This window comes from Catharus ustulatus, chromosome 17, assembly GCF_009819885.2.
Source record: "Catharus ustulatus isolate bCatUst1 chromosome 17, bCatUst1.pri.v2, whole genome shotgun sequence".
NCBI lineage: Eukaryota > Metazoa > Chordata > Aves > Passeriformes > Turdidae > Catharus > Catharus ustulatus.
The window spans coordinates 655,564-681,061 of record NC_046237.1 but is presented as its reverse complement, the minus strand read 5'-3'; the positions used below and the strand labels follow the sequence as shown (position 1 = coordinate 681,061).

The following is a 25,498-nucleotide window of genomic DNA, read 5'->3' as shown; positions in this document are numbered from 1 at the left end:
TGCTGCCCCTGTCCACACTGGGAAAACCTCGCCTGCATCCCACCATGGCAAGTGGGACACCCATGCTGTCCCTGCTGGTCACTGCCACAAAGCCCTGATCACTCCCTGCCCCAAATCAGGAATGCCCCAGCAACTGCCCCAGGCCTTTCCCTGGATTCTGCCCCATTCCTGTTTGTGTGTTCAGCTTCTTCTAGCTATGGTAAGAGCCAGAAGAAGAATTTGGCTGCTACACTTTGTAAGGGCTGAGCTTTGGCTGCCTTCTCTGGGGGCTGCAGGCTCAGATGCTGAAGTGCTCCAGCAGAGGATGTGGGGGATGCAGGAGATCACAGAATCATGAGAACATTTCCATCAGATAGGTTTGCAGTGACGGGAGAAGAAAGTGGGAATTTTTTTGCTTTATACTGCTCTGGAGGTGAGAGGAGACATTCTGAGGGGGCCCAGAGCTCCTCCTCACACTCACAGCACGAGGACCAGGGGTGCCTTGTGCCTGTCCTTGGGAGTGATGGGGACACAAAAAGGTGAAAAAGGAAATTTTGGGAACTGCGGCCCCCAAATAACTGAGGAGATGAAGCTTAGCCTCTGCAAAGGCGGCTGTAATCCTCCTGCTTTCCTTCTCACCGCCTCTGGGATGCTCCAGATGCTTGCAGAGACAGGACAGGATGAGTTCAAATGGGAGTCTTAAAGCCCTTTTCAACCCGGCATCTCCACATGGCTCTGCCCCAGGCAGAGTGGGTTTCCCAGTGCTCTTAATTCTACTTCGGGTCGGGGAGGGGGAAAACACGAGTCCTCTCAGGGAAGAAAAGGCACTTTGTGGTTTCCCTGGAGCCTTTGAAAGGGCTCCAGGAGCGGAGGGGCCGTACGTGCTCGTCTCGAGGCTCCGTGGAGATGAAGAGCGCGGTTCAAACGCCGCAGCCCCGGAGCGGAGCCGGAGCCGGCAGCGGCCGCACCCCGGGGCCCCGCTACCTGCCGGGCGCTCGATTGAACCGCGGCTTTTACGAGGCTGACACCGTAATCGGTTACAGATGGTCACACAAGGTGGCCACCAAATGGCTCCTGCGCTGATCGCCGCCGCTCCCACCCCGGAGCGCAGCCTGTGTTCCCCGGCCGAGCCCGCCGGCCTTAGAGGGGAATTTGGGGTGATAAACTGGGAGGGGAAATTGCTGAGCTCTGCCCCGGACCCCCAGGCTTCCCTGGGCAGCGCTGGTTAGCCCGGTGAGCACAGGGGAGCGAGGGCAGGGCACTGCTGCCAGGGATGCTGCCCTGCGGCTTTCCTTCAGAACGTGGAATGGAAAAGGAATTGCCACTCATGCTCAGCTCCCGGGTGCATTTCTCCATCCCAGAGCCCCAAAGGTCTGCAGGAGCAGAGACAGGCCAGATGGGATGACCACTGTGTGGAGATGGCTTGAGCAGGACCTAAAGGTGTCCTGGCCACGGTCCCCGACCCTCTGCTCACCCCAACATCCCTCAGGTAGGAAAAACAATACTTTTGTGGTAGTAAACTGAGCAGCTGGTCAGAAAAGGAGAGATCTGGACCGCATTCATCACCCGGCCATGGGACAGCAGCTGATGCAGACCTGGGCAGCACCTGGGGAGGTCTGAGGCGCTGGGACATCACCTGAGCAGCCGTGTCCCCAGGGCACAGGAGCAAGGCAGGGCAGGGCACCAAGCAGATGCAGCAGCAGCCCAAGTGCCAGTGGGCTGTGCTTTTGTGATTCAGAACAGGCAGCATTTCTTTTTTCCAGTGTTTTAAGGCTGCATTTGTGTTTGAATGCCAGCGGGATTTGTCAGCAGAGCCTAGGCTGCTCTCCACCCGGTTTATACCTTCCCTCTGAAAGCCTGGCGTCCCAGCCAGGCGCTGGACAAAGCCAGAGCACAACTGAGAGCAGCAAAGCTTGCTGAGGAGGAGGTTTCTCACAGCTCTCACCGCCGGCCTGACCAATATCAGCTGGAGCCCATTGAGAGGGAGCTGGCAGGGATCCCCGGTGGGTGCCAGAGCGAGAGCCTGAATGGCAGGGAAGGGCCGGGTCCCCGCGTGGTGACAGCGCTGGCACAGGGCGGGGGCAAGGCACCAAGGCACAGCCGGTGCAGGGCCCTGATTCCATCAGAGCTGAAAAGCCGACCCTGCCCGGGGTGCCAGGGCTGCTGCACCCACTCCTGACCCTCCTTTCCAGCTCCTGCAGGTGGTCCCTTCTCAAAATTGCTCTGGTTTTTCCCTTTTTTTTTTTTTCTTTTTTTTTTTTTTTTAACTATTTAGCTGCTTTTGCGGCTCCAGGAGTTTATGGATGGAAAGCTGAAAGTAATTAGTGCCCCTCCCCCGCTTCCTGTTGGGAAAAGGAAGAAAAGCACACACAAGAGCAAACCCAAAACTTCCTGCCCTGCTTAATAATCGAGTAATGAGTCCAACTCGGCTGGGAAAGTCAGTTTATACCGGGTGAGCTCTTAATTAAAGAGGGGCCGAGCAGCAGCTCTGCTGGCTTTTACAGCCACACACATCTTCCTGCTCCGGGAGAGGCGCAGGGAGCCGGGCACCCGCGGGCTGCAGGGGATGAGAGCCTGAGCACGATTTGTGTCCTTTCATTCCCTGCCTGAGAGCAATGTCCGGGAGATGGCTCTGAGGAAATGCGGAGAGAACAAAATTCCAGTCCCTGGGGGAGGCAGGGAGTGCCTGGCCGCAGTCTCTGAAGCACCCCGGATTCGGAGGAGGCCGTGAAGGTGCATGCAGGTGTTTTGGGGCCCTGGGGACTGCATTATGGAAATCCTCGAGGCAGAGCCCGGGATACTCCCAGCAGAGCCCCCCGGTGCCCCCAGGCTGGGGACAGCCCCTCCTGTGCTGCAGTGACAGCAGAGGTGGCTGCAGCACCTCGGGTCACCCACCCTGGGCTGGGGGCAGCTCTGAGGAGGCTCAGGAGGCTGTGAGAGCCAGAGACAGCTCAGCCACCCCCGAGGGACAGTGCCCTGAGCTGTGACACGGACCTGCTCCCCAGGGAGTGCCACAGGTGCTCCAGCAGCTCCAAAAAACGCCAGCACCCCCCCGAGCAGGCTGGGAGGGACAGGGCAAGCTCTGGGGGAAATCCATGGCACCCCCAGCCCGCCAGCAGGAACTGAGCCTGACTTTTCCTGTCCTGAGGGGCAACTGCTCCACACATTCCCTCCGGGAAATGGCACCTCCCAGTCACCTGCAGGTAGACAGCACCAGGTGGGGAGAGCTGAGCCCAGCACTCCCCCCTCGCAGCTGCATATTCACCCACAAAACCCTATTATAAATTAACGATTTTATTGAATATCAATAAATTGTATATCATTATATAAAAAGTTTCATCAGTACAAAATTGTGGCACAAAAATATAAATACCAGTGTACCTTTGAAATGTAAACATCCTCTTTGTAATGATTCCATGAAAACAATGTCCAAAGAAAGATGCATTCAGGAGGCACCTGTCAATACCCATAAATAGGGCTTTTGGCACACACCTGTCGATGGACAGCCCTGGGACAGGCCACCATTGTATCAGCTGACAAGTGCCTGCTATTAGTCACAGTTCTCTTGAAAAGCAGTTGTTAAGAGTCATATTAACAGGTGCTTGAGTGCATAGCTGCTCTGTAAACAGGGCTGGGGTTTGAAATGGCTACCCCTGCCTTTCATGGACACTGTTAATCTCGCAGGCATTGCAAATTGTCATTGTGCTGGGGAGAAGCAGCTGCTTCACAACTACTGGGATACTGTATTATTGCATAGTTACACCTTCTACAGGCGGGTTATATACACTGGGGTACGGGGGAGGGGGGAAGTGTCTTGTCCTTCATTTAAAAAAGTACTGGTTCTTAAAAGTTACCAAGTGGTTATGGTGTTAAAAAAAAACCCAAAAAAAACAACAACAACAAAATAAAGAAATCCAACCCCAAACCCCCAAGCTACATGGTCGCAGTGTTCAATACCGGCGGGGCCGAGGGTGCAGGTCCAGCCCTGCAAGGTGCCGAGTGCCTCTGGCAAGGGGGGCACTGCTGAGGGGCTGGGGCAGGACTGTGACCCCCGAGCTCCCCACACTCGGCCCTGAGCCCAGGCTGCACCCCAGACGCCAGGATGGGAGAAGAGGTCGCAGCACCGAGCCCGTGTGAGTTGTTTGGACAATGCTCTCAGGCTCGTGGTGGGGTTCTTGGGGCGTCCTGCACAGGACCAGCAACCAGACTCGATGATCCTGAGCGGTCCCTTCCAACTCAGCATGCTCTGGTCAGGCTCTTGCATTGCACGGGAGGCACCAAGTGAGGAGTGTGAGGGTCTCAGGGGCCGGAGCAGCAGCGTCCAGCCCGGCACACGCTGCAGTGGCGATGGAGGAAGCTAACTCCTACAGAAACTAGGGCTAGGTGTTTGTGAGAGAGGCCCGGGAGCAGAGTCCTCAGCGAGAGCCAGAGCAGCCTGTCTCCTCGTGCTTGTGGAGCAGCGACATGCGGGAGAAAGTCCGGGAGCAGGTTTTGCACTGGTACTTCTTTACATCTGAATGGGTCTGCAGGTGGGCACGGAGATTAGAGCGGTCAGCAAAGGCCCGGTTGCAGTGTGTACAGGAAAAGGGCTTTTCACCTATGGGACAAAGAGAAACGCTCCCAATTAACCGGTGCATCAACACATGGGGAATATCAAAGAAGGAGCCATTCATTAGGCAAAGTTTGTGCAGAGCACAGTGAAAAGAAGTGCTGGCTGTCATTGTTCAGGGCAAAGCCGGGTATGTACAGCATTGCTTGGGGGAGAACTGCCAGCTTGGGAATTGTCTGATCCCACAAAAACCTTCCCTATGAACCACGGAAAGTTGAGGCTGGAAACATCTGCAAGTAGCAGGGCAGTCGCTCACACAAACCAGGACATGAGCCGGGCGAGGAGCTCGCAGCAAGGCAGGAAAGCCGAGCGCTGTGTGTTAATTATATCATAGCAGGCAGCGGCTGCGAGGCGCCAGCCCAGGGTGAGTGGAGCTATTTCCTCTGCCGAGCCCTGCGCTCCCCCTTCTCCTGCCCGGCTCGCATTGAAAAGCCTGGCCAGGGCGAATTCCTCCCAGAAAGACTCTTTTGGAGGAAACAAATGTGTATGCTCAATTTGGAAAGCACAATTAAGTCTACCCGGCTTCCTTCAGCCATCATCTTTAGTACGCTAAGAGGGTGTGAAATCAGTGCCAAGTCACAATTACACCGTCCCGCAGCCCCACAAAGGATGCTCGGGAGATGCTTTGTCGGGGCGGCCGCGGCAGCGGGGTGGGCTGCAGCTGCGCACCGGCCCCGCGCCAACAGGTGCCTGCAGCACCTGCCCAGGCCGAGCCGAGCCGAGCCGAGCCGGGCTCATCCCGGCAGGGCCGTGCCTGGAGCCGGGCTCATTGCTGCCCTGGGGACGGAGCGCTGGGTGCGCAGCGGCGGCCGAGGTTCTGCCCTGGCTGGGAGCCCTAGCTGCGGGCAGGGAGGGGTGTTTGGGCACGGCAGGGCGCAGGAGGGGGCTCCAGCAGTCGCACAGCCCCACTTTATGACATTTTGGTGAAGCCTGTGCCGCGGCCGGCGGGCCGGCCCTGCAGTCAGCACAGATTTACAGCTGGGCCTTGACCCTGCGCTCCGTTCCAGCCAGGAGGATATTTAAAGGACATTTTAGAGAGATGTGCCAAGGGGGTCTGGGAAGCCCTTATCTTCCCAGATAAGGGCCGGCCCGCCGATTCGCTGGGGCAGTGGAGCAGGGAAGCGGGAGGTGATAAGGGAGGGAGGCAGAGGGACAAGAGGGGACGTTACCAGTGTGCGTCCGGATGTGGCCCTGCAGCAGCCAGGGTCGGGAGAAAGCCTTCCCGCACATCTTGCAGACGCAGGGCAGCGTGTGGCTCCGGATGTGCATCTTGAGAGCCCCCAGGCTCACGTACTCCTTCTCACAGTACTTGCAGCTGAAGGATTTCCTGGCCTGGGCGTCGCAGTGCAATTGCTTGTGCTTGGAGAGCCCGGCGAAGGTGGAGTACGCCTTGGCACACTGGGCACAGCGGAAGCGCTCGGCGGCGGCGGGGGCCGAGGCCGGGCTGGGGGGCCCCGAGCTCTTGCCTTCATCCTCCTCGCTGGAGAGCGCCGTCAGGTCCAGGGCGGGGGCCGCGCCGGCCGCAGCCTCGCTGCCCGGGCCGCCCGGGAACAGGCTGGAGAGCAGCCCCGCGTCCCACACCAGCGGAGGGTAGTAGGCTCCGGGGCCGAGCACCTCGGGCGGGGGGATGACGGGCAGCGGACACGTCTCGTACAGCAGCGGGGCGGCCAGCACTGCGGGAGGTGGCAGCGGTCAGCGGGGCCCGACCCACCCCCGCGGGACCCACCCCAGCCATCCCTCGGCACCCCTGAGTAGGGGGAGCAAAGGGACCCCAGCCCGCCCGGGGCAAAAGGGACCGAGCTCACACCACGGGGACCCCGCCCGCCCTGCCACGGGGATGGGGGGAAGAGATCCCCGCGCTCCCGCTCGCTGCCGGCACGGGGAGCCCCCCACGCGGGAGCCACCGGTGCCACCGACATCCCCGGGGTACCGGGGGGCGGCTCAGCATCCCGGGACACGGGATCGCGCCCGCGAGACGCACAAAACCGGCAAACAACTCCTCAACCCTACGAAAAGTCGGTCCGTCCCCACCCGCTCCCATGCGGATCCTCGGGGGGATCCCGCAGCGGAGCCCCCTCCCCACCCCGCGCAGCGCCCCACGTGCGCGGCCCGTCCTGCCCACGCACCGGCCTGGCTCTCCAGCTCGCTGTAATTGGGTTTCTTGCTGGCCGAGAAGTGTTTCTTCACCAGGAAGGAGCGCGGCATCTTGCAGCCCCGGTGACTCCCGCGGTGCCGCGGCCGCGCTGATATGGGCGCGGGGCCGGGGGCGGGCGCGGGGCCGCAGCCAATGGGCCGGGCTGGCGGGCCGGGACGGGGCGGGCACGGCCAGGTGTCGGCCCCGCCGCGGGGACGGAGCCCGGGGGCCGCTCCCACGGTGCTGCCCGCCCGGTGCCGCAGCACGAACCGCTGATGCTGCACCAGCCGCTCCTGGCCTCTCTCCCGCGTGTTAAACATCCTCGGCCGTGCTCCCGCGGTCCGGCCGGTGGGAGCGGAGCCCTGCGCTGAGCCACAGCCCGTGCCCGAGGCGGGCAGAGCGGCCGTGCGGGCTGGGGCAAGGCGCTGTGCCTGCCGGTGATCCCCACAGCCCCGGTGATCCCCACAGCCCCGGTGATCCCCACAGCCCCTGCTGCCTGTCCGTGGTCCCCACAGCCCCTGCTGCCTGTCCTGCCCCTTCCCCACGGCTGTGGGCTGCGGTGCAGGGTGGGACAAGCCTCTGCCCGGCTGGAACACAGCCCTGCGGTGAGACACACTTCACCACACGTTGATAATCCTCTGGGAAGGGGCAGTGACTTTTGGAGCGCCAGGACAGCCCTCGGTGACTGCCACCCGCTGCCACGGGTCAGGAGCACCTGCCCAGACACATTTTCTGCTCTGCTGGGAAGGTTTTGGGCATGGCAGCCGTCCCCCCAGCAAGCTCCCCTGTGTTCTCTTCCCTCCTGCCTTCCCCTGACTCTTTTCCACGGGCAGGGCGGGTCGCACAGCCCCAGCTATGTGCCCATGGGAAGATGCCCAGGCATGTTTAGGGGGTGCCAGGGCAGCGGTGAGCAGAGATACACCAGTCCTGCGGGCTGGCAGCCAGACAGTGCAGCCTGGGCCCCCAGCTCGTCCCGGCTCACGTGGGGTTTCCCCGTTGGAAGGGCCAGGCACGGCTCCAGGCACCTGCTGCAGGAGCCGCGCTGCGCTCCGGGCCAAGGCAGCTGCGGGCTGCTGGAGGAGGAACAGGTCCTGCTGGGAATGCTCCCTCCCCGGCCCTGCCACTCGGAAAAGGGCCATGTGCTCTCCTGGGCCACTCGTGACTCAGCCGTCACACATCACACACCGCTGCGCCAGCCCCTGCTGACCGCATCTTACTGTTTAGCCACAACCACATGAAATGCAGAAGTGGGAGCAAAGCTTTCCACTGGCAGGGCTGCAGCGCAGGGCTGAGCCCGCTGTCAGCCTGTCCTCAGGGCAGGAACAGCTTGGAGAGCCTGTCCTGCCAGCCACCAACATCCTGCCCAGACCAGACACATTTGCAAACTCTTCCCCTGCAGCCATGTGCTCTGTACCGGATCATCCCTCCTCTGCTGCGGAATTGCCCGTGGCTTTCAGCAGGTGTTTGTCTGCAAAACTCATCCCTCATCCCTGGATCAGCCCGAAGTTCAGGGGAAAAGGCCTTGGGGGGATACAAATCACAAAGGCCGGGTGCTCCCGTTCCTCTGGGTGGTGCAGAGGTGCCGCTCCGGCGGGGCAGGTGTCCCCTCTCCTCCACCTGCCGCGGATGTGGTTACAGCGGGGACACTTGCACGAGGAACACAGCGACGTGGTTTTCTTTCAAGAAGCAAAGCCGACTCCTGTGTTCTTTCTGAACTGGTAATAATCAGATCTGTTCCAACCACAGCACGTGGAATAAACTCGCCTGAGCTAGGGGAAAAAACGAGATCAAGGGAGAAAGCCTGACCTGACCTACCTGTGCCTGTGAGCGGGCATGACAGACAGGACAGAGAGCAGGACGCAGGGGAGGGGAAGCTCTGCCGTGGTTCTTGGGCTGGAAGTGGCATTGAGTGTTTCAGCTGTCCTACCCTCACCCTCAGAGGGCATCAGCTGAGCCCCAGGTGGCCAGAGCAGACCTGCCACCAGCCCGTGGCACAGCTCCAGTCCCAGACACACAAGGACCGGCCTAAGGAGCTCACACTTCAACCACCTCCAGAGCAACAAGTCTGTCGAAAATTCTTTTTACTTCCCGGGCCCCACATCTCCATGAAGCATCTTGAACATCTGGCTGCAGAGCAGAGCTCCTCCAGCCAAGGGAGGCTGTGGTGGGAAAAAGAGAAGCTCAGGCCGCGGGTCAGGGGGTGAACCCTCACTGTAAGGCTGGAGAAGGGCCCTGACAGCCACGGCAGCCCCCTGAGCCCGGCGGAGGGGCGAGCAGGGCGCCGGGAGCAGCGAGCCCCGCTCTCTCCGAGATGCAAGACCTCCCTCTGCCGTCAGCACAGCCCGAGCAGCCTCGGCCGCTGCTCCGGGGCTCGTCCCCGGGGACAAGGGACCCTCACTCCCTGCACGGGGCACTCCAGCAGCTCCCACAAACTCCACGGAATTGTATTTTTTAAACCCCAGCATCTGTAAAGACAGAATAAATGTGAGAAGAACTAAACGAGAGATCTAAGCCAGTAGCAATGACACCTATTTTTCACCAAGTGCTGAGTGTTTTCTGGAGCTTTGGGGATGGAGTAAGGAAGGAAAAGCAAGTTTTCATAGTGGTTTCGCCAGTCCTCATTTGTACCACTCAGAATATAATGTAATTTGCCCATAAAAATGAGCTGGCTGTGATGAAGCACAGACCAATGCAACTGTATCACAAATCTGTATGCCAGAAAAACAAACAAAACCCCAACCCCAGAACAGGCAAATGTTCCACTGTAATTTTTAGTATATTTAAAGCAAAGGGAAGCTTTAGGACTGCAAGCACATCCCTCATTTGCTTTTCCATGACTTAGCACAGCCTTGGTTGGTCAATCCTGTTTGAGGTGGGCTCAGCAGTGAGTGTCCAGTACAGCTGGGCAGAGGTCTTGGAGAAAAGGGGCTGTTGTCACCTCAGTCAGGTGACACAAGGAATACAGCACTCGTGCTTTGGCAAGATCTCATCCCCCAGCCTGAGGAGACCACGGGGATTTACCGCTGCAATCCCAGATAAAGCAACGCCTGTCCATTAAGAAATTAACGCTGACAACAATTTATCAGACCTATTAAGAGCAGCCGTTGTCTGGAGACGAATTCATTTGATAGATGAGCTCAGCTGCAGCCCGGCCCCTCCCCTGGTGTCTCCGCGCTGATTGTCCTCCTCAGGCTGACTCCTTGTGCCAGACATGGGGAATGTCACAGCTCCGGGCTGGCCCGATTGCATTATCCCCAGGATCGGCTGCTGACGAGGCGAGAGCAGCTCCGGCCGAGCACCGCACCCTTCCAGGGACACTCCGGGCTGGCTCGCTCCACGCCAAGGCTTTTTTTCACCGCCCAAAGCAGAGGAGATGCGCAGCACACAGGTGCTTCTCACCGGAGTGGCCGTAAATCAATCAGTCTCAGTCGGGTGCACCCCGGCGAGTGCAAACTCTGTGTGCTCAAAGGAAACACCTGGACCGCGAGGAAGGAATGGCAGGAGCTGACACAAAGGTAGGATTTTATAAATTAAATGGCCTTTATTTGTAACTTGTCTCCAAAAGTCAAAAACATGACAAAGTAATTGCTTGGAAGCTTCTAACTGCTCCTTAAACATTTTGTTAGAATTGCATGGAAGTGCACTTAGAACAGAAGCAGGAATCTGGATTCCTGGCAATGAGCATCACCAAACTGCACTGTAGCCAGATCCCAGAGATCCCCATCCAATCCCCAACACACCAACACCTCTCTGCAGCTCAGGCATTCAAAAACCACCCCCAAACCCAGCACTTTCCCCAAGAACCAGGAGGTTCCACATCTCCCACCCTCACAGCTGCTCAGGGATGAGTCCACCAGCCTTCACCGTGGGGAAGAAACACAAACCCCAAGGTCAGAGGCCTGGCTGGACACAAGGTTCAATCACGAGGTTTTAGCTGGAGTTTCATTATTTTCAGGGTAAGGCTATGCTGCTGTCTGCAGAGCACAACGGGAGGTCCCTGCTCAAATCAATGACTCAGTTCTCAGTTCTGGGGTGGTGCAGGCCCACTGCTCCAGCTACGCTGCTTGCACTGACATCTCAACACTCCGTGATTTGCAGGCTCTGCTCAGGTGCCTCAGATCTCAGCAGCTCGACTGTGAACTTAATGAAAGCATCAAATTAACATTAATCAATCTCCATGGTAAAAGTGGAGGCTTGAACACACAGAATCCGCTTACTAAGGGCTAGAACTGTCCTGCTTCCAGGGCTGTGTTTTACTTTTCCTTGAAAGCTACTCCTGACTCCACACACACACTGCCAGATGGCAAACAATCCAACAACAGCTTCAGCTGCTTTGGGAACATTTCAATGAAGAATAGGAATTCAAAATACCTGATAAAATCTGTGATGCAGAAAGGAAGTGCTATCCAGTGCTATGAATTACTCTAAGTTTTTCCACCAGCTTGCCTTGAGAGATGGAAAACCCAAGAACATGTATGAAAATTTTAGTTTAAATAGAAAGCCGAGGTATTGAAAAAAAACCTTCTGAATTCCCCTATCAGCATAAGGCTTAAAATTATTAGGAAACCAGTTTCAAACCCACCAATTTAATAATAAAACCAGCAATTTTGATTAATATTTGCTAAGATAGTTAAAAAATTAAACATTTCAACTAAGACCAACACTAAAGATCATTTTCCAGGCTAGAAATCATAGTAAGAGTATGGAGCAAAGTAATCATCATGCATAGAACTGAAGTATTTTGAACTAGTTTTTACACAGTGCAAAGACTCGCTAGGAAAGTTTGCAGTTTGAACACTCATACTGAAGATGTGTTTTCCATACAGCTGGGAGGCTGCCTGTAAGGGCTGAAACACTGGGAAAATTATGGATCACAGGTGTCAGAGGTCACTTCAATGAGAGCTGCTCTGACAGTTGCAGTTAGCACCTCAAGTGTCACTAAAGGGGAACAGAGCTACCAGAACACCTCACATACAATCACTTGAGATATGTAAATGAGATTGGGAGGATGTTTATTGACTAGTTCAGACCATTCCATTTGGAATGTTTTTGATTTCAGTCAAATAAACCTAACTTTCAAAGAAACCAATAGGCATAGGTAAAGGAAAAAGCCTTGGCTCCCATGTGTTGATCTACAATGAAACTGAGTCTGAGCAAGTAGAAAAATGGGGCTGACAGGGCAGAATATCAGAGACCATGATACCAAAAGATGGAACGGTACAGAAATATCAAACCAGGATTTAAATCTGAGCTAGGATTAAAGACTTCTGTACTTCTGGATGCCTGAGTTAATCTTGGGATGTGCAGGGAGAAGTGCAAGGATGCTGGGCATTCCCCCCTCGTGGAAGCTTGGCTTGCAGTAAATCTTCTGGCTGGCTCATTTATTCATTTATCCCGCAGAGAGCGCATCAAGACCTGGGCCATCATGTCATCCTCATCAGCATCGTAATCCTGCAACACAGAAACATCTGAGCACAGCAGCCAGGCTGCAAGGGCAGGGCAGCAGGCAGAGCTGCTTCCCTGTGCCCCTGCAGCCAGCAGAGCCCTGAGTGCACAGGGAGCTCCAGGGGAGCCAACACCCACCACAAAGGTGTCGTAGGAGAAGCGGTGCCGCCTCTGCAGGTGCTCCATGAAGTTTGCACTCCTGTAATTGGGGTCTCCCCATGGCATTGAGGCACAAATCGGGCAAACCTGCCAGGACAAAACACAGTAAGGGCCCAGTGCTCTCACACTGGCAGCAGGGAGGGCAGGCACGGCTGGGGGAGTGGAGCTCAAGGTCAGTGCTGTCACTGCTCTGGATGCAAAGCGGTGGGCAAGGATTGGCTGGGACATTCAGGGCAAAAGCCTCAGATAACATTGAATCATTTTAATTCATGTCTTAGATCTCTGAAATGGAATGGCTCACTCTTCTCCCACGTTCTGAAAACCAGAACTCATTAAAGCCTCTTGCTTTACAAGATTTCAGCCATTATTTCTCAGCAGCAGAAAAGTTTCCTTGGTCTTCTCTGCAAAGTTCACTTCTCTCTGAGAGAAAAAGGGAACATTTTTTCCCCTGAATAATCTGGAATTCCAAAAAAATTCCCAGAAAACTGAAAGTTTCCAATTCAGTTCCATGTTTTCAATTCCTCTTGCAAGAGAGGAAGTATCACAGATAGATTACTAGAATGACACACTGTTTTCTGCAAGCATTTCTCCCAACAGTTTACAGTATCTTCTTGATGAAAACAAGGGGGAAAATTAAATGTCTGACATTTTTTTAAAATTATATTTCATTATTTTGCTGTGCCTAATCAACTTTGAATGTGCACCATTTTTCAAGGATGAAAAGAGGATGTGGCCCACCTGCAGTGGGTCTAGAGACCAGAAAATCACTGCAAGGTGACAGCAGAACCACACCAGGCTTAGAGGCATGACCAGCAGAGCCACACTGACTGAACAGCAGTAATCACACCTATGTAATTCCAATGTCTCAAATTCATTGCTTCAAGGGCTTTAAGAGCTGATTTCATTGCAATTCTAGCACCAAGAATTTTTATTACCACTTGTTTTGCATCCATGCTGTGCAAAGCTTTGCAGTGTTCAACCAGCCCTTCTTGATCAAAGTTCTTCTCACTGCAGTATGGGCAAGGGAAGGTGAAGCGATTTGGGAAGCTCCTGGTTGGGGGAGAGCAGCAGGTTATTTACAAATACAGATTATTCAAAGCAGTCATTTACATATGCAATTAAGGCAAGCTAATTTTAATAGTGAGTTGTAAACTCCTAACAGTATTTTAGGAAAGTCATTATTGTCCATATTTAGACTGAATTACAGTTCTTCTCAAAACGTTCTAAGTGCCCTTTATCACCTTTTTCTCAAAGGCCAGGGCACCACCCACAGCCACAAAGAGTGCAGTGCTGCCAATTCCCACTTCCCTCCACTGTGGGTGAGGACAATCAGGAGACAAAAGCATTTTAAAATACCTTTAAAACCTTTAAAATACCTTAAAAAACAGCTACATCTACAGAATGCCCTGATCTCAGAGATATCCTGTGCACACCAGGCAGAAGCAGCAGAGTTCACCTGGCCACAGCCAGGATCAAGGCTCAGTTCCTAACCAGGTAAAAACCAGCACCCAAACCGAGCAGAGGTAAACTCTGCTTTAACTTCAAAATTCTTTGTTGTGAGAGGATTTCAGAGCAGAGGCTTTACCTGGTGTTGTGCAGGGGCTCTTTAGTGACAGCTTTCACCCCTTCCATGATGTAGTTCTGGTACTTGGAGCAGGAGGCCGCGTGGCTGCGCATCTTGGACAGGAACATCTGCGAGGCAACAACAGCATAGCAAGGGGAGCTCAGCCCACTGCACTCCCTGCTCCTTTTCAGGACAAACCTGAGCAGCTTCCAGCAGGAGTGTTAAAGCAGAAAATCCAAATACTTCAGCTGGCCAGGCACAACACTTCTGAGGTTACAGGTTAGTTAAGCTGTAACTCTGCTGTTTGTGGTCTGTTATCTTACACCCCTGCTCACAGCAGCAATGTTCCACTGTGGCCTTAAAATCAGAATCTTTCATTTGAAACTCATGTCCTGAAGAGGTAACAACAAAAAACTGTGGAAAGAATGTCAACATCTGGGTGCTGCCTATATCAAATACCTTTAGCACATATCAGAACAAACATTTTGACCTGATTTTGCAGAAAGCTGAGGAGGCAGCAGTTTATTTTGCCCTAGACAGACACATCTCATGTAATTAATTTCCAAACACTTCCATACTTTTTTATTGCAGCCGTTGCAAGTGGTTTCTGTCGTTTCAATCTGCTTTTCCAAGTCCAGAGCTCTGCTGCCAGGGGACAGGGTGCTGCGGCACACCCCACACACCGGCTTCTTGGGCTTGAGGCATTCCTGCAGGCACGGCGTGCAGAAGCTGTGGTGGGAGAGGAGGAGGAAGTGGTGAGACAGCCCTTGGGGCACCAGCACTGCCCTCGCACGGCCTCTGCCCCACGGAGCAACAGAGGTAAAGAAGGGTAAGAAGGAGCTGCTGGCACCCGGGCATGAAGGGAGGAGGTGGAGGATCCCAGGCTGTCGTGCCCAGAATTGTTTGCTGTTGGACAGGGCTCTATGCCCTCGGTTTCTGGACAGAATCATGCAATGGTTTGGATTGCAAGGGCCCTTAAAGCCACCCCTGCCATGGCAGGGACACTTCCACTGTCCCAGGCTGCTCCAGCCCCAGTGTCCAGCCTGGCCTTGGGCACTGCCAGGGACCCAGGGGCAGTCAGAGCTGTGCCAGCCCTGCCCACCCTCCCAGGGAGCAGCTCCGTGCCACCACCAGCCCCAGCCTGCCCTCTGACGGTGGAAGCCATCCCCCTTGTCCTGTCACTCCGTGCCCGCACGCCTCCGGAGGGACGGGAAGCGAAAGTGGAAGAACACAGACCACTGGCTCCCTTTCCCCCCGCTTTCCCTTCGTGTTCTCCCTCCCGAGCACGCTGCGGGTGCGCCCTGCCCCGCTGCCGGAGCCCCTGCCCCGCTGCCGGAGCCCCTGCCCCGCTGCCGGAGCCCCTGCCCTCAGCCCCGCGGGGCCCCGAGCCGCCGCTCCTCCCGAGGCCCCGCAGCCCCCGCGGCCCCAGCCCCGTCCCCACGCCCCGGGCCGGCGGCGGGCGCTCACACGTGTCCGCAGGGGACGCGCACGGGGCTGTCGAACACCTCGAGGCACACGGGGCAGGTGAGGCGGGACAGCAGGTCCGGCCGCCGCTCCGGGGGCCGCGACGGCCCGCCCGCCGCCATCTTCCGCCGCGCCGCCAGGGGGCGGCCCTGCGCACGCGCGGCCCCGCCCGGCCCCGCCCCGCCCGCGCACGGTGGGCGCGGTCACGGCTGAGGGCGGGGCCGCCGGGGGCGCGGCCTCCATCCCCGGCAGCTCTCGGCGGGCGGGGCCCAGCTCGGCGGGCTCTGCTGCGGAGCCCCGCGCGGTGCCGGCGCCGTTCCGGGCACGGCGGCGGGCGCTAACGGCCGATGGTGTCACAGGCCCGCAGCCGTTCCACGGCCGCTGCTTTTCCGCCAGCCCCCGGAGCGCGGCACTGGGGGACGGCCCCGCCCCACGCGCCCCGCCCCGATGACGTCACGCGGCGGAAGTGCTCCCGCCCCGCCGTTCACTTCCGGGGCGCAGCTGCCGCCGCCGCGGGCCTGCCCGAGCCGTGAGGGCGGGCGCGCTCCGTCCGCGGCACCGGCCGGGCCTCCGCGGCTCTGCCGGGGCAGCATCCCGGGCGCCGGGCGCTTCCGGTGGAGCGGCGGCGGGTCCTGGCGGCGGAGCGGAGCGGTGAGGGACGGGACAGGCCGCGGAGCGGGGGCTTAGCCCGGACGGGTGGGCGGGCGCCGTGGCCGCGGCACAGCGAGGGCGGCGGGAGCCGCTGGGGCCGGTGCCGCCGCGGAGGCGCTGGCGGTGTCCCGGGGCTCCTTGCCCCGGCTGTGCAACAAGTGTCCCGGGCCCGGAGCAGCCCCAGCGGTCGGCTCTCGTGCGGGGCTCCGGGGCTGCCCGCGCTCGGCGCTGCTCCGGTGCCGTTCGCAGGCGCCGTGTCCGGCAGCGTTTTCGGGCGTTGGTGCCAGCCCGGCGGGCTGAGAGAGGGCTGTGCTGTAGGAGAAGGTGCAGGGAGAGCGGGGTGTTTGCCCTCTGCCTCTCCCCTGCTGCTGTCGAGGGTTTCGTGCAACCGAGTGGTCCAGTGCGGTCAGAGCGAAACCTCGGGGGAGGTTTTGACCCTGGAGATGGATGAAACGTTCTCTTGTCTCAGCAGCAGGCCCTGTACTCTGATCAGGAGTTATTATTCTTGCACGTCCGGGAAATGCTGAGGTTTGGAGTCGGTTCTTTGCGGCAAAGCGGCCTTTTCCTCCTGTGCGTTCTGTCAGTCAGGGTGCTGTAAATCCTATATTTATCCGTGCCTGCTCGCATCGTGAGGCTCTCCCGAGCCCGTAACCATGGATGTTGCTGCGGGGTGGGCTGTGGGGATGCTGTGCTGCCGGGGGCTCTGCGTGCTGGAGCAGCCCTGGCAGGGCTCGCAGGCTCTGCCCTGGCACGGGGTGTGTTTGTGCCCTGGCTCGGGGTGTTTGTGCCCTGGCTCGGGATGTTTGTGCCCTCCGAGCCCTGGCTCGGCTGCCAGGCACGGGGCACTGTCAGAGCTCTGTGGCCTGCAGGGCCTCAGTGAGGGGCTCTCCTGGCATCTGGCGCTGCTGACCCTGCCGTGTCTCACGTGTAACCGCGTTTGTTTGGTGGGTGTTGGCAGTGGGGATGGCAGAGCTGTGGTGCTGGATCCAGCTCCTTGCCAGCACAAGATCACTGCATGTCCTGGGGGTGTTGTGCTGACGTGCCAGACAAAGATCTCTCTCTGCAATTCTCGTGTGCAGCTCTTCTTGCCAAGGAACAGACTCTGCTGTCTTTGTCCACAGACTTCATCCTGCACAACTTGCAGAGGAACGTGGGGAGGGAAGGGGCTGCTCCTGGCCCTTCTGCTCAGATGTTAATTTAGCATTCCACATTTCCTGTGATTCACAGCCTGTCTCTTGACAGGAGCGCGTGTGCCTTGGAGCAGAAGCAGAACTGCTGCTTAACTTTCCCCACACGGGGCTGGCACTGAGCACAGCCTTTCATCAAGGAATGTTGACTGCCAGGCTCTTGGGTTTGTTGTCTGTTTGTTTCCCTGGCCTCTTGCTTGTTGGTATTTTGTGTTTTGGCTCCTTTCATTCAGCTGATCTTGCTCTTAACAGTGATTTTCCTTTAACAGGAGTGTTGATCACTGTTCTAGCAGCTGCAGTCAATACTGGGTGAAAAGTCTTCTGAAGTGCTGTTTGAGACTGACTACATTGAAACAGTGCACTCATTTCTGCCAGCTCTTCTCCCCTCGGGTCAAGAGCTGGTTTGTGTTTTTGTGTAATAAACAAAGCCCGTGGTCTGCTTTTTGATCACAAGTTGCTCAGGCATTGCAGGTGGAATCTCTTGGCCTGTTAATTACCTTGGTCCTGGTAAAAGCAGCGTTTGGGAGAGTCTTTTGTCACCAGCTGTTTCAGCTCAGTGCTCTGAAAATGCAGATCAGTGTATCCACAAAAACAGCTATCCCTGCAAACAGAAGCATACATGACAGAAACCTGCAGTGGTTTTGCTGTGTTCCCATAAAGCAGCTGGGGGTGGCAGGTGAAAACATCACGGTGTTGTTGCAGCTTTGGCTGGAATTTGGGCTGTGGCTTGCAGCAGTCTGCAGTGGATCCTCTGGAGGTGGCTGCAGAGCTGCCCCAGCTCACTGGGGGTACCAGCAGGAGGAATGTCAGGGGCTGGCAGAAGCTTGGAAAATGTTTGGAATCCAAAGGCAATAAACCTGCTCAGCCCAGGGACAGTCCTGTGCCACAGGAGGCCAGGGGAAAAGCAGATACTTTCACAAAATGAGCAAAACGGGTGGGGAATGACGTTGGAAAGCAGGACAGTGGCATTGCTGGGGCTCCTGTGCCTTTTCAGAGTCCTGGAGGGGCTGTGAGGGAGCTGCAGCTCTGGGCTGTGTGAACCTGGGATGACTTGTGTTTGTTTTCAGCTCTTATTCCAGGACAGCTGCCACTGCTGAGGATTCCCAACGCCAGACACCCGAGCCGCTGCCAACCAGCCATGAGAGAGAGGAGGTAGCTGCCCCCAGCGCCAGGGAAAATCCCATTTCAATGGATACAAAATATAAAGACGATTTATTTAGGAAGTATGTACAGTTCCACGAGTGCAAGCTGAACGCCTCTGACAACAAGCAGCGTCCCATTAACGATGAGTACTTGCGAGTGGCAGCAGCAGCCTTACTCTGCCTCCCCAAGATTGATCCCTTTTATCGATTCCGGCTGATAAAATTTTACGAGATGGCTGAAAACTCCCTGAGATCTGTGAAATCCTCAAGTTTACATTGTCTCCATAATGCATTCAACATGCTTGAGACAGTTGGAATTAATCTCTTTCTGTACCCCTGGAAAAAGGAGTTCAAAAACATTAAGGTAAGACATTTTTATGTTGCCATAGTGAGAACATGATTTATTTTTCTTTCTGTGAGCACATTTCATGCATTTGTTTTAAAAGCTACTCTTTTTTCCTTTTATAGCATTATATATTTCTCTATCTACAGTTGGTAAACAGAAACCATAGGAAAATTTCTATGTAAAGTAAGTAAAGTTTTTGGTGAGAGTATCCCCAGAGCAGAAGTGCAAGCGCTATCTGCAATTAGAATTTTATAAAATAGAGGAGAGCTTATTTAAGGTTGTTCAGCCTCCCCTGCTGCACTGTTTTATTTCTTGGGGAGGCTTTCACTATGGTGAGTGGATTTAAGCTGACTCAGGGTTTGATTTGTCTTGCCACAGCTGTTACTGGACACAAGTGTTAAACCCAGTGTGTGTGTTCAAGCTTTGCTGAGGTTCACACAACTTGTGTGGTAATGGTGAAGGAGCTGCAAAAGAACTGTTTTCAGAATAGCTTTGATCTGCTTGTCAGTGCTCAGTTGCTGATGTTTTGATTTTAAGGTGCTTTCAAATGTATCTACCTAAGGCAGGTTCCCAGAGGGACGAGTGGGAGCTCGCTGCTGGCCTCGGGTGCTGAAATTGCTGAGGTGCCATTGGGAGCTCTCTACTGTTGAGTTTTGTGTTTTGTCTTTTGCCTGTGATGGGCAGACTGCTCCTGCCTGCACTCACAACAGCCTGAGCTGGGCTAAGCAGGTCCCTCAGGTGTGCCAGATGCATTTCAGCTTGCAGAAACTCATGTCTCTGCTTTTGGGGCTCCATTAGTGGAAGTTTTTAAATTCATACTAAATTAAATAAAACTGACATTTGAAACTGTGTACTAACAGTACACAAAAAGTGTGCACCTCAAGTATTTTTAAAACTGAATTGAGGAAGAGTTTGGCACTCTTGCAGTAATTCCTAATTCCTGTTAGCTCCTGCTTGTCCCTGGATGGGGTAGTTCCCAAAATCTTGGCCTTTTTGCCTTTCCTGGTAGACTTTCTGTAAATTCAAACATGTCCGGTATGCTTTAAATTTAATGCTAGTGCAGAGCAGAGAGATTTAAATCACCAGGGAGGACATTATGCTAATCAGGGTTTTAAATTGAATGAAATCTCTCCTACTTTGAATTTCCCTCATGTGGAATTTCCATCTGCTAGCAGGAGGGATGCAGAAATGGAGCTCGTCTTGCCAAGGCAGTTGCATGTGTTCAGAGTTGTTATTATTGCGTTTAATTATATGGTCTCTGTCACTGAATTATCTGAACATCAGTCCAGCACTGGATTTGTGACCTAGTTTTCCTTTTGTTCCCCTGTCAGACCTACACTGGACCCTTTGTTTATTATGTGAAGTCTGCTCTGACAGAAGATGATGTGAGGCAGATTCTGAACTACATGGGCTACGTGCAGGACCTGGGCACGACGTTCACACTCAAAGAGCAGGTGGACGCCATCCAGGTGAAAATGATTTCCTTTGAGCTCTTCCTGGCCAAGGTGGAGTGCGAGCAGCTCCTGGAGATCCACCTGCAGGTGAAGGACAAGGGCTACTCGGAGGTGGACGTGGTGAAGGAGCGCAGGAGCAGCAGCGAGGACGTGCGGGGCTGCTCGGAGGCCATGCGGCGGCGCCTGGAGTGCAAGGAGAGCCTCAACACGTCCATGGCGCGCATGGTGCTGCAGAAATCGGCCAGCGAGCGCGCCTCCAAGGACTACTTCAAACCAAAGGTCAGCAAGCCCTCCAAGTCGGTGGATGCCTATGACAGCTACTGGGAGAGCAAGAAGCCGCCCCTGATGAGCTCGCTGAGCCTCAGGAAGGAGCCCATCCTGGTGGACGCAGAGGATGACATCAAAGATGAAATTATCCGCCCGTCGCCCTCCCTGCTGACCATGTCCAGCTCCCCACACGGCTGCTCAGACGAATACTTGCCAACTTCCTCTCATCACAACGGCATGCTAAGAACAAATGTCCCCTACAGCTCCTATTTTTCTGCTCAAGAGGACTTAGATTTGTATACTGACCCCGATTCCAGAGGCGTGTTAAACTTTAAAAGGCAGGACGCCATTAAGCCTGACGTGTGGCTGCTGAAAAGCGACGCCAACCCCGTGTACCACAAACGCACGCACCTAGCCAAAGAGACTGCTTCCTCCAAGTGCCAGAACTGTGGCATCCCTTGTGGCACTTCTGTCTGCCAGAAGTGTGACAGCCTGTTCGGCTCGAGGCAGGAGTACCCCGCGGTGAAGCAGAGCTCCTACTCCATCAAAGCGCTCCCGGGCGATGGCTTGTCCCCTGCAGCAGCTCTGAGGGAGAAATCGCAGTACCCATCGCAGACTCAGAGCCAGGAGAGGGCTGCTCAGTTCGGCTCCAAGGCCAAGGCCTCGGGCACCTCGCGCTGCGGCTTCTGCAACCGCGCGGGCGCGGCGCACACGTGCACGCTGTGCTCCAAGGTCTCCTGCGACTCCTGCCTCAACGCCTACTACTACGACCCCTGCTGCAGGAAGAGCGACCTGCACAGGTTCCTGCCCAACAACCAGCTCAACTACAAATCGTCCCAGCTGTCCCACGTGGTTTACAGATAGACTGCACAGGCTGTTGGGGAAGGGGAGGGAAGGGGGAGAGGAAAGGGCTATCCTAACCAATGTTCTGACTCCACACTGACCTCTTTGCCAAAATCACACGTCCACATGTTGGGAACCATGGTTCAGTGATCAGGTGCCAGTTCTTGATTTTTTTTTTTGTGGCTTCACAGATGCTGCAGATCCATTAGATTTCATGCTGCTATAATTTAGGTAGCTCCTAAATGAGCGTTGCTTTTCAACTTAAATGGGGGAGAAGAGCACATTTTTCCTTAAAACTTGGCAGCTGTTGTATTTTTTAAAAGTGACATCATACCTTCCTATTATATCATATCTTGCCCAAATAAAACCAGGCAGTGCTTAAAAATAAAGTCAGAGAATTAAGATTCTCATTTTCTATGAGTGATGAAACCACTGCCAGTTTTTGATAAAGTATGACTTCAAAATGTGCAGGAAAGATGTGAATGACTTGTTTTGCCAACAAGGACTATTTTTTGATGTGTGTCTGCATTTCTTGATCTCCAAAATGCAAACACCACAGCCTCTCTTCCTTTTGTCTTTGTTTCCTCCTTCTCCCCTTCTCTCCTGGTTGTTTATCTCGAGCTTATATAAGATGTGCTTTATTTTCCAGTGTTGCCAATATCATGCTCTGGGTTTCACTGTAAGGTATTTTGGAGAGGTGATTCTGTATCTGTGTCACTCAGATGATGCCTGGAGTGTTGTCCTCTCAGATGAGTGTCCATTTTCTTTCTGTTGCACATGGTTTAAGTACTGTTCTTTGTACTGTAAATAGGTGATTTGGAAACAGTTTATTTTTAATAAATATTTAATATGTTGAGTTCTTAAAAGTGGTAGAATCATTATAACTATGAAGTCTCTCTGGGTTATCTGTTCAGGTGAGTTTTTGTTTTTCCTTGTACTGTATTTCATAGCTTATTATAGCCACTGTGGCAGAATGATGTTCTTGGCTCTGATCAATTCTTGGGTTTTAATCTGACATTTTTTTTTCCTTCTGATAAGGCTCATCTGAGTGGAGCCTTGTCTAAGACTTGCAGGATTTTGCTCTCAGTGCACGCTTTTTCTTTGTGGTTATGGAAATTGTAAGTATCAATGTTCTGCTTGCTTCCAAACTCACTGCCAGTCTGTCTGTAGTGTAGTCCAGCAAGTGAAGCACTGGCCTGGTTAAAAATCAGAGCTCATTTGTGACTCCTGCTCAAGTGAACCCATCAGTTATGGATGTGAATCAGATAATAAATAACCTTTGTCTCTTGCTGTAGCACTTGGGAACCCTGGCTGAGAACCAGGACCCCCTTGTGTTGGGCTCTGTACAGTTTGACCCCCACACACCACCTGGTTATGAATAGACTTTAGTTTTTTATTAAAAGAAAACCCCTAAGAATCCTGACTCCCTTATTCCAACTCTAATAACTAGTTAGCACAAAGTATCAGGCAACCTAATCCGATGTGCAGAATTAAATGTGTTTAAAATATCTGTAAAGAACTCTAGCTGAGATGTAAACTCTGTAGTCCACTTTGCACTGAAATGATTCACTTTGGGGTTTTTAATCACTGTTAGAGTCTAGGCTTCTCAACTCCAGTGTCCATCACCCCCTGTGTGACAGGAACATGCATGAATGATCATTTGTCTTACATTTTTGGGGTGGGGAGGGGCTTCAGGTAGGTAGAGGGGAAAATTACATAGGTTAGTGTTGTAAAATAGCTAAAATCATTTTAGCCATAACTGGGTGTCAGAAGCATTATGGAAATGAGATGAAACCTGGGTCTTGCAGAGGGCTGAGAACAAGAAGTTACTGTCCAGTTTGCACTAAGAAACAAAGTGAACAGCGTGTGTTTAAAATCAGGGAAATTCTGAGTCAAGGGACTGCAACTGAGCATAATGTCCAGGGCAAGCACTGCCTTGCTGACCCTGAAGGTTGGGGTGAATATTGTTTAAGTGAATGATTTTAAGGTTTTCAATCTTGTATGTTTTTTATAAATATATATATATATAAATATGACACAAATGTAGATAAATGATGTATATAGTGAAGAATTTAAAGACAATTTTACTATTAAAATGCAGTCTAAGGGTGGTTTTAATTTTGGTGGTTCCTTGGGTTTTGTTCACCTTCTGCAGTGTCATGCCTGTTTGGCTGCTCTTCAGTGAATCTTGCAGTTCACCAGTTCAGTTTCCATATGGCTCCTCACACTACAGTGAATTACTAAAACTGTGATGCCACGTAATTTTTACGGTGACCAGGGCAGGGCTGTACCTGCTCTGGAAAAGAGAAGTCCTCTGTAAATACATCATGGAATCCTGTAGTACAAACCTGTGTTGGATTGAAGTGATACCATGCTCTATTTTTGTGTATCTTACTGTATGAGGTTGCTGTGATTGATACAGTAAAATATATGCGAATTTAAAATGCAGGTGTTTTGCATCTGATTTGTTTAAATTAATTTATGTTTTGAAGGAATTTAAAAATAAAGAGGCCTTTAAGAAAAGGCTTAACTCTTTTCTTAAAGTGGCGTGTGCATGTGGCTGTCTGTTCCCAGCTGTGTTTGCATGAGCTCGGGCCCTGGGGCAGGAGCTCACCCTGCAGGGCTGGGGGTGCTGCCTGCAGAGCTGCTGGAACAAACCCCTTCTCCTGCAGCCTGAGCAGCATGACTCAGCCTCGTGGAGCATGTGAGCCTGGCAGCAGCTGCAGCAGCCTGAGCTGGACTGGAGCAGCTTCTGGGGCTCCCTCCTGGGCCCCAGCCTCGCTCTCTGTGCCCGAGGAGCTTCCTGAGGGAAGCTGCATCTCCCAGAAGATGTGTGATACTGCCCAGGTACATTTTGGCACTTGAGCGAGGCCTTCTGGCTCCCTTTGCATCCTGCAAGCTCCAGAGCAGAACTCCTCAAGTTCCAAACCAGATCATTCTTTTTGTTTGTTCCTTGTGTTACAAAGCATGTCTGCTGAATGCTGAAGTGCCTTTCCTACAAGAGTTTTATCATCTGTGGTGGTTACTGGAAGCACCAGGGAGGATTATAAAAATCAGGATCCAGGTAACTGAAATATTCTTGCAGGAAATCTTGCCTCACACTGAGATTCTCCGTGAGCTGGCATGTTCCTGGTGCATAGGAAAGAAGCCTGGGAGCTGCTGTGCTGTCTGACATCTCTGATTACAGAGCTCTAAGCTTGTTTGCTGCAGCTTTGGCTTTCAACAGAGGCTTAAAGGTTCCATACACGGTTAAGTAGTTTAGATTTGATGGTTTGAACTGACAGCTCCTCAGAGTTATTTTCTGGAAGATGTCTCTGGGTTACAAGCATTCAGTGCACGTTGCTAACTGCTGTAGAATGTTTTTAGGGGAAGAGATTCACCTTTCCATTTGTTTATAAACAGGAGCTAATCTGAGCACGGTGATAATTGAGATAATTGATACACTGCCAGACTGGGATAAAAGCAGGAGGTGACTCTGGATGTACCTGGCTGGGCTCTGGAATCAGTGAATGAGGCCTTTTAGCATGATCATCATCACTGTGGTATCCTCAGCCACTGAGCTGGGCTGCAATACCTCTGTTATTTGTGAAGGGTGTTGTGTGATTCCTTCTGGAAACCATAGAACGTGCTTGTGTTTGTCCAAGATTGTAAGTACTTGTCTTTTTTACAGTCGATCATATTCTCCTGGAAAAGGTTTTCTGTAGGTGGTCTTGTCAGTCTGAAAGTGCAGGGGCAGGGGGTCAGTAGCTGAGTGGGTTTGTGGTTTTGTGTTCCTGCACCCCACTGTGAAAAAACCATTTGGGGCACTGTGAAAAAGCAGCACATCTTCCAGTGCTGGTGGAAAGCAAGGGGTCAAAGGCCCTGGTACAGCAGCAAAATCCCAAATCCTGCAGGCAGGCCAGAATTGAAGCTCCAGGAGAGGAGAGGGGCGGGAGAGGTGAGGCAGGAGCAGCTGCAGTGCCCGCATTTCCCGTGTGATGGATGCTGGGCACAGCTCCCGGGCTCTGGGCTCCTTCTGGGGCAGCCTGGGGTGCCAGGGCAGAGGGGCAGCCCTAACCCTGGGTGTGACCCTCCTGCAAGCAGGGATTTACAGCCCTCAGCAGTGCCCAGAGCCGGGCAATCCTTGTTCTGCTGCTGTCACAGGCGCTGCCGGGAGCTGCTCTGCTGCCCTGACCTTGCAGCACAAAGGAGCTGCTCCCCTGAGGAGCTCCTGAAGGAGGGCAGGGGTGCTGCCTCTGCCAGGGCAGTTCCAGG

The 25,498-nt window shown here is 54.0% G+C and overlaps 3 protein-coding genes across 4 annotated transcripts; 1 reads left to right on the top strand and 2 right to left on the bottom strand.

The window, feature by feature from the left end:
- Positions 1–3,257: 3,257 nt before the first annotated feature.
- SNAI1 (snail family transcriptional repressor 1) lies at positions 3,258–6,796 on the bottom strand. The gene is made up of 3 exons (XM_033075022.1): positions 6,715–6,796; positions 5,758–6,261; positions 3,258–4,576 (listed from the first exon to the last, which is right to left on the bottom strand). The coding sequence occupies exons 1-3, from the start codon at positions 6,791–6,793 to the stop codon at positions 4,395–4,397; spliced, it is 765 nt and encodes a 254-aa protein (XP_032930913.1). The 5' UTR covers positions 6,794–6,796; the 3' UTR covers positions 3,258–4,394.
- A 3,442-nt stretch (positions 6,797–10,238) lies between these two features.
- RNF114 (ring finger protein 114) lies at positions 10,239–15,519 on the bottom strand. The gene is made up of 6 exons (XM_033075253.1): positions 15,358–15,519; positions 14,469–14,619; positions 13,912–14,018; positions 13,262–13,376; positions 12,306–12,413; positions 10,239–12,173 (listed from the first exon to the last, which is right to left on the bottom strand). Exons 1-6 carry the CDS (start codon positions 15,474–15,476, stop codon positions 12,108–12,110), a joined length of 666 nt encoding a protein of 221 aa, XP_032931144.1. The 5' UTR covers positions 15,477–15,519; the 3' UTR covers positions 10,239–12,107.
- Positions 15,520–15,910: 391 nt separating this feature from the next.
- Positions 15,911–23,692, top strand: SPATA2 (spermatogenesis associated 2). Of its 2 annotated transcripts, none has more exons than XM_033075126.2 (3): positions 15,911–16,005; positions 18,260–18,698; positions 20,012–23,692. In XM_033075126.2, the coding sequence occupies exons 2-3, from the start codon at positions 18,381–18,383 to the stop codon at positions 21,263–21,265; spliced, it is 1,572 nt and encodes a 523-aa protein (XP_032931017.1). In that variant the 5' UTR covers positions 15,911–16,005; positions 18,260–18,380; the 3' UTR covers positions 21,266–23,692. The 2 variants fall into 2 exon arrangements, with proteins under 2 accessions (XP_032931017.1, XP_032931016.1); XM_033075125.2 differs by lacking the exon at positions 15,911–16,005 and adding an exon at positions 16,218–16,575.
- Positions 23,693–25,498: the final 1,806 nt, after the last annotated feature.